The sequence below is a fragment of the Blennius ocellaris genome, assembly GCF_963422515.1.
Source record: "Blennius ocellaris genome assembly, chromosome: 7".
Classification (NCBI taxonomy): Eukaryota; Metazoa; Chordata; class Actinopteri; order Blenniiformes; family Blenniidae; genus Blennius; species Blennius ocellaris.
Window position 1 is genome coordinate 26,232,531 of NC_137656.1, and position 12,927 is coordinate 26,245,457.

The 12,927-nt window shown below is 41.9% G+C and overlaps 1 protein-coding gene across 1 annotated transcript in view; it reads left to right on the forward strand.

The window, feature by feature from the left end:
• add2 (adducin 2 (beta)) overlaps positions 1-12,689 on the forward strand; it is a gene marked incomplete at its 5' end in the record, with an annotated part of 16,291 nt that extends 3,602 nt beyond the window's left edge. The window contains 12 exons of the mRNA XM_080499222.1: positions 1,592-1,743; positions 2,028-2,108; positions 3,819-3,968; positions 4,226-4,369; positions 4,532-4,630; positions 4,948-5,124; positions 6,302-6,550; positions 7,331-7,447; positions 7,569-7,655; positions 8,530-8,656; positions 9,699-9,785; positions 11,370-12,689. Coding sequence (XP_080355348.1) covers positions 1,592-1,743; positions 2,028-2,108; positions 3,819-3,968; positions 4,226-4,369; positions 4,532-4,630; positions 4,948-5,124; positions 6,302-6,550; positions 7,331-7,447; positions 7,569-7,655; positions 8,530-8,656; positions 9,699-9,785; positions 11,370-11,620 — 1,721 coding nt within the window. The 3' untranslated portion in view covers positions 11,621-12,689. The remainder of the gene's footprint in view (positions 1-1,591; positions 1,744-2,027; positions 2,109-3,818; positions 3,969-4,225; positions 4,370-4,531; positions 4,631-4,947; positions 5,125-6,301; positions 6,551-7,330; positions 7,448-7,568; positions 7,656-8,529; positions 8,657-9,698; positions 9,786-11,369) is intronic.
• Between the last annotated feature and the right edge of the window lie 238 nt (positions 12,690-12,927).

Genomic DNA, 12,927 nt, shown 5'->3' on the forward strand with positions numbered 1-12,927 from the left:
GTGAGCCATCTGTTTTGTTTGTGAAGGTCAGAAACCAGTTTTGTGGTAAACTGCTTTAAAGTTAGTTATGATATAGTGCGGAGGTGTCAAACATCAAGGGGCCACAAGAGGCTCCTGTCCAACCCTGGAAACCACCAAGCAAATTGAGAAGAATTGCCAGGAAGCCACTGGCTTTTTAACACAGTTTTCTTAAGAGTAGCGGACATAACGCAACACTGAGACGTCAGTGCCATGAGACCACGGCAGCCGCAATGCTAACATTAGCCTCGAAGCCGTGCGGTCGGGGTCAGTTTGAGAAAACATGCATGATGCAACAGGAGAAGCTCGTTGGACATTTTACTGTTATCTGCAAAACAAAGTTTCAATAAAATTGGCTTTTTGTTGAGATTGTGGTTGTGTTTGGAGCTCGCTGTGAGACATTTTGCTAAAGAGGGCAGTCGTGTTCCCGAGGTTAGAGAGACGGAGGTTTGTAGGTTGATCCCCACTGTGGACACGTCGCCCCTGAGCATGACCCTTGACCTCCATCAGCTCCCTGGAGCGCCGTGATGTAGCCACGCCTTCGCGTCCTTGAAATAGAATGAATCAGTGCGGAAAAGGAATTGCCTATTATGGCATTATTTACTTGTCCAGCCACTCATGTTGGGCCATTGGTGGAGTTGGCATGTTGTCTCTGTGTGTAACTGAAGTCAGCTGGGATCACCTCCAGCATCCTACAACCTCAAATTGGGTAAAGTGGCAATGGAAACGGTAAAGGTTTCTAATTTAAGTGGTTCAAGAACCACTTTGCAGTTGTGGCACTTTTGGATGCATGTTTGCAAAGTGAATTCACTCTGCAATTTCAAAATCACTGAATTAAAAAGAGGAACGTTGTGCAATTAACAAAGTTGAAACCCTTTAATCGACTATCATTTGAAAGAATCAATCTCAAGACACAAAGACCTTAACATCCACTTATCTGTTTGTATTTATTGTAAATTATATGCGGATAGCCCCACCTTGAATCCTGGTGACATTGCAACTTGCACCGTAGATGAGGGGCGACTTTTCATGCTGGAATTTCTTTCTGCAGCAACTTTACTAGAAGCACAACCATAGCAGGAATGTCTCAACCTTAAGTCAAAACTGGGGGACGTCTCTGCATGTCTTTTCTCCAGGTACTGGGTTTTGCCCCACAGTGCCACATTGTGCTTTCCAGGTTAATTGGTGCCATTTCATTTCCTGTGGGTGTGATTGTGAACGTCCGTGGCTGCAAAACAAAAAGTCAATATTGTGAATTATGAAATTACCACAGAGGAGACGAATAGTTTAGGGTATTGTGTTTTATAGTGACCTTCTGGTGATTCATACAGATGCATTTATGCACGCATAAAAAAGCCGATATAAAATCTAATGCTTATAAAAAAGGCAAAGTTGACGTACAACAGAACAGACGCACAACAAGCACGTCCAATAAAATGTCCTGAATCTTAAAGAACAGGATGTTCTGCTTCACTTCCCATCACTGGATGTAAAGATGGAATTCTTGTCTGCAGACCATCTCCCTAATTGCTCCGTCTGCTTCTTCCTCTCCGTCCTCCCCCCGCCCGCTCAGACATGATGATGGTGACGCCCATCAACGACCTGCACGGCTGGGACCCCGGCAGCATGGTGAAGGGCGAGAGGCTGATGCGCTGCAAGCTGGCCAGCACCTACCGCCTGTTCGACCTCTACGGCTGGGCCCAGATCAGCCACACCTGCCTCACCGTGAGCCTCCCTCCCTTCTCATTCCAGGCTTCACGTGTGACTTCTCCTATTTGCTCTGATGAATCAGTGCACATGAAATCTGCAGCTTGTCTTAACGTGGAAATACCTCCCAGTGTGAACAGAGGAAGTGATAGCAGACACAGGTGTAAGGTTAGAAAGAGTATCGATGACAGAAATCTGCAGTCCTATGTTCCGTTACCTCACCGTTTCCCCCTGTTGTTCCACTGGAAGGACATCAGGAAGGTTCAGTTGCTCTCACCAGACTCACTTTTCATCCCTGGCAGCTGCGTGTGAGTAAAGAACAGGAACATTTCCTGGTGCTTCCAGACGGCCTGGCCTACAGCGAGGTGACGGGATCCAGCCTGGTGAGTCCGACACACAAGCACGCACGCGCGAGCGGCGCGCGAGTTAAAAGATAGTCGTTTTGTATTAGTTAGTCGGTAATAATGTTGTCAAGAGTTTAATTTATGTTACGCAAGACTATGAGGTGTGTCAGCAGAGTTATTGGCGTCACTGGCTTCTTTTCAGTCCTGCAGTTTAGTATTATATGTGGAACAAGTTACCAAACACCCTCAGTTGGTTTCTTTGAATCATTTTCGTTGTTTTCATACAACAGAGCGAGCTGCGTTCAATCAGTGTTTGTAATTTTAAAGTCTAATAGTTTTCCAGCAATATAATGCACCTTTATGTCTACCTATTGCTGCATTCCAATCTGTTTTTTAAACATCTGCATTATATGTTTTTCAAGTTGTTCATAGTAATCAAATTGTATCTTTTATCTTTTTGATGTGTGGCATAATATAATATAATATAATATAATATAATATAATATAATATAATATAATATAATATAATATAATATAATATAATATAATATAATATAATATAATATAATATAATATAGTATAGTATAGTATAGTATAGTATAATATAATATAACATAACATAACATAATATAGTATAGTATAGTATAGTATAGTATAGTATAGTATAGTATAGTATAGTATAGTATAGTATAGTATAATATAATATAATATAATATAATATAATATAATATAATATAGTATAGTATAGTATAGTATAGTATAGTATAATATAACATAACATAACATAATATAGTATAGTATAGTATAGTATAGTGTAGTATAATATAATATAATATAATATAATATAATATAGTATAGTATAGTATAGTATAGTATAGTATAGTATAGTATAGTATAGTATAATATAATATAATATAATATAGTATAGTATAGTATAGTATAGTATAGTATAGTATAGTATAACATAACATAACATAACATAACATAACATAACATAACATAACATAGTATAGTATAGTATAGTATAGTATAGTATAGTATAGTATAGTATAATATAATATAATATAGTATAGTATAGTATAGTATAGTATAGTATAGTATAGTATAGTATAATATAATATAATATAATATAATATAATATAATATAATATAATATAATATAGTATAGTATAGTATAGTATAGTATAATATAACATAACATAACATAATATAGTATAGTATAGTATAGTATAGTGTAGTATAATATAATATAATATAATATAATATAATATAGTATAGTATAGTATAGTATAGTATAGTATAGTATAGTATAGTATAGTATAATATAATATAATATAATATAATATAGTATAGTATAGTATAGTATAGTATAGTATAGTATAGTATAGTATAACATAACATAACATAACATAACATAACATAACATAACATAACATAACATAACATAACATAACATAGTATAGTATAGTATAGTATAGTATAGTATAGTATAGTATAGTATAGTATAGTATAGTATAATATAATATAGTATAGTATAGTATAGTATAGTATAGTATAGTATAGTATAGTATAGTATAGTATAGTATAGTATAGTATAGTATAGTATAATATAATATAATATAATATAATATAATATAATATAATATAATATATCCCTAAATAGGATTGTTGAGGAGATGATGATCTGAACTCTCACATTCTGCTGAATAAGGACTTGAGGCGCGGCGATGTGGTGTTGTGGTCTGCCAGGTGAAGGTGAACATCCTGGGCGAGGTGGTGGACAAGGGCAGCACCAGCCTGGGAGTGGACACGGAGAAGTTCAGCCTGCATTCCGCCATCTACTCGGCACGGCCAGATGTCCGGTGTCTGTTTCACCTCCACACGCCGGCGACGGCGGCGGTGAGTCGGCCCGCGGCGGCTCCCGGCGGTGGCCGACAGATTGTCCTGTTTTGTTTGGAAGAGAGACACTGATACACTGTGACTGGACACGACTGTCCCTGGGCATGGAGAGGATGTCGTAGCTCCAGTGTCGCCTTGTTCTATTTGACTCCCGATGGCATTACCCCTCATTAAGGCGCGCCGTGATCTCAGCACTCCTCATACGAGCCTTGTCCATGACCTCTGCTGCCTTGGCTGACGGCTCGCTCTCTCTGCAGGTCTCGGCGATGAAGAGGGGCCTCCTGCCTCTGTCCCACGAGGCTCTGCTGGTCGGCGATGTGGCCTATTATGACTACAATGGCGCCATGGATGAGGAGGAAGACAGAGTGGAGCTGCAGAAGCGCTTAGGACCCACCTGTAAGGTGAGCGCGCCACAAGAGAGCGACACAAAGCTCTCCTGTTGTTGCAGCCGCGGGAGAAGACGTGAGGGGATGTGGAAAAAAAATGATTGACGCCGCGTCTGCTTCCGCCTGCTGGGATGAGACGTTTCCAGTAGTGATGTTGTTCATTGTGACGCTTCCCAGGTTCTGGTGCTGAGGAATCATGGCATCGTGGCTCTGGGGGAGTCGGTGGAGGAGGCCTTCTACACCATCTACCACATCCAGGCTGCCTGCCAGATCCAGGTAGCACACACTGCCGCTCTGCACGTGTGGGTGCAGGGGGAGGGGGGGCGAGCATGTGCAGGAAGTGTGAAGGCACACCTGGACACTCGCCCTTCTCTCGGTGGCCTCCGTGTTGTAATTCAGCCGGCGGCTCTGCACTGCAGCACAATGCCTTACAGGAGTGTCGCGTGCCAAAGAGGCCCTGCAGGAGCAGAGCTGTGACTCCGCGGCCAACAATCCTGCAGAGACACAGACGGAGCTTATGTCTCCTCCTGTAACTGGAGAAAAGCAATTGTGCTTGTAATTATGGAACCTTTTCTTTTCTTTTCTCTCCTCAGGTGTCGGCGCTGTGTTCCTCTGGTGGCGAGCACAACCTGATCATGCTGGACCGCGCCATCCACAAGCCCAACCCCACCGGCACCGTCGGCTGGGCCGGCTCCACCTTCGGTCCGCTGCACAAGAGCCGTGTCGGGGAGCACGAGTTCGAAGCCCTGATGAGAACTCTGGATAACCTGGTAATAAAGACACTATTTCCTCTTAAGGAAGCTCGGTTCTATTGCGGCGCTCAAATAAACCAAGACTGTCGTTAATCATTTGGAAACTTACCGATGGGAGTGACGACAATTCATGATGTCCCTTGTCTTTCCTACATTTCTGACATCAATATAACAGAATTACATTTTTAAGATTCACAGAAGTGTTTTTTTGCATACTAATGTGGACATAGTGCCAAAGCTTTCCCAGCGTTCACAACCGTTTCAACTCCCTCAGCTTTCAGGATATGCCTGTTACTGTGCAGACCAATTTTATTGAACATCATCAGTTGTTCTCTTTACAAATTCGATTTCATATAGTAAATTGATTAGTATTTAAAATTAATTCATAGTTATTTTACAGCTAGCCAGCAAGGAAATGGAAATGACTTGTGTAAGACATTACAAAATGTTACTTTAAGTTTTTGCAGCATAAAATCTATAAATATTTCATCACATAATTAAAAATGTATTATTCAAATGTGTTGACTGATGTATACTTTTATTTGTAAATATATATTTCATTGAGTACAGTTGCCCAAACATGATGTACATGGCTTTAATGGGGTTTAATGGCGCTGAATTATATGTTTAAAAACTTTAATAAGCATTTTTTAAATATTATTATGAATATTTGGAACTTTCTGATCATCATCCAGATAACAATAGCATGAATACCTTCTATTAATTAGAAATGGATTAAATTGTTACTAATAATAAACTCAATTGAAATGTTTATTTACAATAATCGTATTTTCTGAAGGCTGATATTTAAAATTTGGTGCACAATAGAACCAACACGACAATATATTTTCATTGCAATCAGTTAAAATGGGCTCTTCTGTATTCAAAGTGATGTAATGTTTAGTCACAGAGTCAACCACCTCTGCAGTCCCACAAGGGTTAGTTGGTTAGTCAAGCTTTATTTATTCATGGGAAGACATTAACACCAACTGAGCTCACACTGCAGTTTTTCCACTTTCTGTAGGTTTCTAATCTGAAGCGCTTTACATCAGCGCCTGTACAGCAGCTGAACACAGAAAGATGCGCAGAAATGTGACGTTCTCATTAGTGCCGGCAAAGCCACGGTCATAATTACTGTGTAATTGATTTGAAGTCATGACAGACACGCCACCACTGACGCTCTAACGTCTTCCAGGGCTACCGGTCGGGCTACGCCTACCGCTTCCCAGTGCTTTTGGAGAGATCACGGACACGGAGGGAGGTGGAAGTGCCGGCAACCGCGACGGCCTTCCACCAGTTCGATGACGACGGGGTCCACCCGGCTCTGAGGCAACACCCGTTCGCCCAGCGCCAGCAGCAGGAGCGGACCCGGTGGCTCAACACCCCCAACACCTACCAGAAAGTGAGCCAGGAGCAGGCCAGCCCGGGACACCAGCGCACCACTGTGAGGACAAACCTCCACCTCCAGCTCCAGCTTGTGCAATGCAACATCTCCTGTGCAGCCAGTAGCTTCACGGAACGATATGTCTCGTATGTCAACCCAAAAGACTGAGAGACTAATGCCAGTTCAGATGAAATGATCCCAGGAGTTCAAAATGAGCTCTGAGGAAAGAAAGAACATGTTTTGTTGAAACTCCTGCTTTGCACATGATGCAAGGAGGAGGATGAAGCAGCAACACATAAATCAACTCACCATGTCCTTCTAGCACGAGCACATTGAGCCCTCGGTTAACAATAAGGGTGTTTTTATAAATACAAAGTCAGCAGGTTTCCCTGTGATTCATCTGGAGGCGGTATTACATCGACCAAGCAGGACTGCATGGATGAAGAGGAAAACAACATGAGAGCAGTTGTTTTACATCAGTGGGAGGAGTTTAGCTGCTGTTTTCTCTCCTCCTCAGTCCCTCCCACCACCCTCTCTCTCTCTCTCTCTCTCTCTCTCTCTCTCTCTCTCTCTCTCTCTCTCGCTCTCTCTCTCTCTGCATTGCAGGGGGAAGCCCACCAACTCTTTTGGACCACTGCAGTGTAGAGTCTGCCCTCTGCTGGCTAAACGCTTCACATTCATACATCTCATCACACACCAGAAGAAATGGAAATGAAATAGTCATTATAAGCAAAAACAACATATTTTTTCCTCAACCTCTTTAATCAGTCATGCTTGTTTGTTTGTTTGTTTTTTTTAATTTTCTCTGTTGCGCTTTGACGTGGCTTTTCTGTCCTGCAGTGGTTGAAATCAGAAGAGGTGACTCAAGCTGGCAGCACGTCCATCAAGATCGAGAACCCAAACCAGTTTGTGCCTCTTTTCACCAACCCTCGGGAGGTGATCGAGACACGAAACAAGGTGACGTTCATTCTCTCTGCAAACATTTCCATCCTGTCCTTTTGAATACGATTACACAAATAAAAAATATCACTAAAATTCCAATTTTATTGTGTTTGTTTGTTTGTGTTTTGGTCCTCAGATCCGACAGCAGAACCGTCAGGACATGAAAACAGCCGGACCGCAGTCTCAAGTCCTGGCCAGTGTCATCACAGAAGACGGTCCACCGGTAAAATGTCTTTTTTTTTAAACTTCAAAATAATATTTTGACAGGTTTCACAGGCTTTTATTTTATTTTTGGTTACGGTAATGCTTTATTTGTTGGTTCAATCCTCCCTCTACTACTAACAAATAGCTTAGAAATCATCTGAACTGGCTTGTGAAGCAAAAAGCTGAGAGAAAAGATGCTCATTTATGCAAATCTGAAATTTTTGGCTTTAAACTGAGATGGGAGTGTCACTCCTTCAGTGTTTTCTTTGTTTTGATCAGTTTTCCACCTTTGTCTGTGTCACAGAGTGATTGTTCACCACTAATTTTCTGAATGTGCTCCACACACTTCATATTTTCCACAAGTCGTGCTCAAGTTGATCCTCATCAGGTTTTTTTTATCCCCACTTAAATCTTTATTAGAAAACTGATGTTTATATACAAGCATTAAGGCAAAACCCAAGAATAAAGGTCACTTTGGTTATACAGTCCAGTTATTTCAGTAGTTATAGTTCCTGGAGTCTGATTGTGTTTTATCCTTTTCTATTAAGAAGATGTCGTCCACTGATCTTTAGTTGGTGGTGATTCTTTACCTCACTCTGCCGTGTTTGATTTTCTTGCTCACAACCAACATTTATCAGATACTCGTTATTTCGCGGGGCAATATATGCTGTATCAAACTTGGGGAGTTCAGATCCACATGTTGTTTGTCAAGTGTATCCTCATGGGTAAAAGCTTGCCCTGCAGTTTGTTGTTGTGGGTCGCGGGGTACAGTATGTCCTGCCGTCACACGTCGCTGAGGTCAACTCCAGCCTCACACAAGCCTTGGGTGAATAACGCCGTACAAATGATGGGTGTATTGATGGTAAACGCTGTGATTTTTGTGCTTCATTCAGTCCCCCGTTAGCCCGCCGAAGATCCCAGCCGAGCCTGAACCTCCTAACCCTTTCAACCAGCTGACGGACCAGGAGCTGGACGAGTACCGCAAGGAGGTGCAGAGGAAACAGGACGGAGGGACGAACGGTATGAAGTCCTTCGGCTCCACTCTCTGCTTTCTCGCTCACTCTGTTTCGCTTCTGGAGCAAACCCAGTTACAAACTAATCCCTGTTGTTTATCTCACCGTGTTTAAAAGTATGCAGACAGTCGTGTGTGATGGATGGACATTTCCTTGTTTCGATCAACTGCACATACAGAGAAGTGCTTTTTTTTTTCATTTAAAAAAATTATATATCAAATCCAGATAGCACTGTTTTATGCACTAAAACATGCTTTACATAGCAAAAACAAAAAATAACAATGTAAATATAATAAGAGTTTAGGGAAAAGCAAGTTTGAACAGTAATAAAAATGTGTATCTGAAGTTGATCTGCAACTCTAAACTGCCCGAAGGGGTGAATGTGAGTGTGTGTGATTGTCAGTGGTGTATGCTGCCTTCACAGTTAATAAATTGGATGAATGGAAAGCATGTTTACAGAGACACTTAAATACACTTATTCTCATCTATCATACAAACTGAAGCCTGGAAATGAAGTCAGGAAAGTCGCTGGTGCAACTGGGAAAGTGAGTGAATAGATTTGAGCTAAAATCCTCCAGAATAAATCACATATTTATTAATCTCACCTATTGAGCGATTGGTCTTTATTCATGCATTCATTTGGTGTCCTGGATGATCAACTGAATTTAAAACCTTTTACTGCCGCCACAGGAGGGTCTGCATATTTTTGCATTGTGGTTTCTGAATGTATTTTATACTTTTCCTAACTTTCCTACAAGTGTTGTGTTTAACAATTGAAAGACTCAAACCCACTCTGCATTTATTTTAATCTGCATTCTTGCATGCACCAGCGAAAGTTTGCGTGTTGTTGCTGTGCCGCAGATTGGATTTTACTGTCGAGCACAGATGTGCAGATTGAAGTGAAGTTGCTATACGCAGCACCCTCCAGTAAATGTCACCACTTGTGTCTGTGGCGTTGACTCTGTTCACCTCTCCTAGCCTCACAGATCTAACTTCCCTCACGGTAACCCCGTCACTGTGTGTCTGTATGTGCGTCTCTGTGGACGTAGGGGAGGAGGTGGCAAACGAACAGGAGTCTTCCCCGGCTACGTCCCCCACTCAGGGCCCTCCGCCCAGCCACCCTCCTCCTCTGGCAGGTGAGGCCTGGCCGAGCGCCGCCCGTCAGCCCGGCTCGCCTCGCGCTCTCCTGAGTACCTGCAGCTTTAAAGCCCACGTGTGACCGGGAGCCGCTTCTGCTCCTTCTCTGCTTTATAGACTCACCGACAGCCATGTTACTCCTCACACACGCACGCACGCACACACGCACGCACGCACGTGCACACACACACATTCAGATGTAATATAGAGATTTCTGAAAGGATTCTCTGCAGAATTAAAAAAAAAAAAATTTGTCTATAGAACTAGTACAGAGAAATACTTTTTAGATCAGTGTGTTTTCATTTAGCAAACAACAACTTGAGCAGCAGTGACCCCTTGACAATGGGATTCGAACCAGCAAACCTTCAGCTACAGGAGTCGTTTCACGAGTTTGAACACCAGATGGCGCTTGAATAGAATTTAATTCACTGAAATGAGTCTGAAATCTTTGGGGAATAAAATCCAGACATGCCATTTGTTAAGCTTATATTTATAAATTTGGGATTAAAAGTTTGCAACATGCACCGTAGACCTGATCAATTTTAACCCCTTCCTGCATAAACAGAGGTTCAAACCTGGGTTCCAACACTCAAAGCCCAGAATCAAACCACTCAGGATACTGTATCTTTTGCTCGTACCTCAAAGTGTCATGATATCAAAAGGATTTGTAATACGACCAATATGCTGCAGCAATTGATTCAAGTTTAAAAAAACTAAAAGTTTACAGTGATGGTGAATAATGGGCTTTCAAGACAGATGCTAATAATTTGAGTTATTTCACATCACAAATTTTCAACAACAGTGTCTATCATTCATTTGGAAGGATCCTAGTTTTTCTCAGCAATCCTCAAACATTGAGTTCAAAACTACTTCCTATTGAACACACACGCTGAGTTGTTGTCATTGTTCTATATAAAGCACAAGCTCTGAGAATGATACGCCACATGTGACCTTTGAATGTCCTGAACGACCCACGCAAGGTCACACAGAATATTATCTTATCGTAGTTTTTCACATGGCTCATGAGGGATATTGAACGTCCCACCTCTATCATAAGGAGTAACATGGAGCGTCACATTGCGTCTGTCCATACTTGTGAATATCAGGGAAGACATTTTGACTCGACCTATCAGGATGGCACCTGTTTGACAGCTAAAAACCATAAAAGCTCCAGTTCACACAGCTGGATATATTGAAAGTGATCACAGCCTTTACTCTTGTCGTTGGTTCAGTCAAAATGTTTGAATGTCTGATTTATTAGTGCCACATTTCAGTCCTCCACAAAGAAATCCATCTGTCTGTGTACCTGCTGTACATGTTGTACTTTCTCCTTCTGTGTTTGTCTGTCTGTCCGTCCTTTTCTGTGTGATTCCACTCTGGGTCTCAGGGCACACTTCTGGTGCTTTGGTCCTGTCTCAATAGTAAGTACAGAGAAATCATCTGACAACCCACTTCTCTAAAAGTAAAGCATGTTCATCTGCAGCTAACTGTAGCATGTAGCTTGGCAGCTGCACGCAACTGGAGGCTGTCGGTGCGAACGCTCACCTGTTGTGCTTTTATTATCTTTACAATGACCTGAGCAGAAGAGGCCAAGGACAACTCTCCGGCCATCCAGAACGGAGGCGAGGAGGAGAAGCAGACGACGGAGGAGCTGGAGAAAGGGATGAAGGCTCTCTCCACCAACGACACCACGCCCGCCCCCCTGCCCATCAAACCGCCGAGCGGCACCCCGGAGGGCTCGCCCTCCAAGTCCCCGTCCAAGAAGAAGAAGAAGTTCAAACCGCCGTCGTTCCTGAAAAAGAGCAAGAAGCAGAAGGAGAAAGCGGAGACCTGAGACGTTCCCACAGAGGCACCAGACCTTCGGTGAAATACTCCTGTGAAATACTTCCTAGTGTTTATCGGAGAAGCGGATGGAGTCGCCTGCATCAAATCTATTCCAAGAGCCATTAAAGATGTTGTTTACAGACATGGTAGACAAACCTTAACCTTCCCATTCTTCCCCGTTCCACCGACACCGATTCTGATGTGTGTGCTGATTCTTCTGATGCAGGTTAAAAGACAAACACTGGCAACTATTTCAACAACGCTATTTGACCAAGGTCGGACGCAACCCCTCATTCTGAAGCACTACTTCTGATCACATGCACATTGCTCATGTCTTAAGTTCACCTGCTGTGCTAACAGGCCATGACTTCACTTCACTGTACAGAAACATCTTCCTTTCTAAACCTCTACATCACCGCTGTGACCCTCCGCAGCTGCCACTCACATTTTATTACAAACCTTCCTTTTCTTCTTCTTCTTCTTCTTTTTTTTTAAAATCTACAATGTTGCAAGACACACTGGAAACTAAAGTCAACATGAATTATGCACCCTTTCTTCATGTGTAGGCACTTGAGAGACGTAGATTGACATTCTAGTGCAGTTCTTCATCACCATGGGCGTCGTGTCGTCGGGATTTCCTTTGATTATCAGATAGATGTTGCAGGTATACTCTGTGAGCGCAGGTGCAGTACATGTAGAAATATACTGATAGCAACTGATTGTGCTCTTCTGAATGCTGGTTTAATGTAAAAGAAACATGACATGTTATTACAGCAGGGATGAATATAGAAAGAAACCCCGGGAGAAAATAATACAATGACTCGCAATTAAACAAAACCGCTGCGATCGCTCGTACTAATACCAAAAGGATGAAGAATTTGTTGCTTGTCTAATGCAGTTTGAACCCGATGGTACAAAACATTCCACTTTTTTCTCATTTCTTTTAATTGTATGTGTGCAAAATACCTCTTGACAGTGATTTGTTTCTGTTTGAGCCAGTAGCTGTTATTCAAACCGCTGATGTGTGGTGTTTGCTCATGGTTTTAATTTATTTTATAATAGGATGTATAAGTGAGTGTTGCAAGGTTACCATGTATCAGTCATTAAAATGAGGTTTGATTTAAAACCAGTCGGGTGTTTTGTTTTTCACTTATTCTACCATCACAAAAGCACAGCTGCAAAATTCAAACTATGGACATCATGAAAGCTGCTTCTAGGAACTACCTGTCCCTAGAAGCATTCAAATGAGAACATTTAAATGCAGACATATGTAGTCCTCACTGCATATGCCTGCATTTAAATGTTCTCATTTAATTA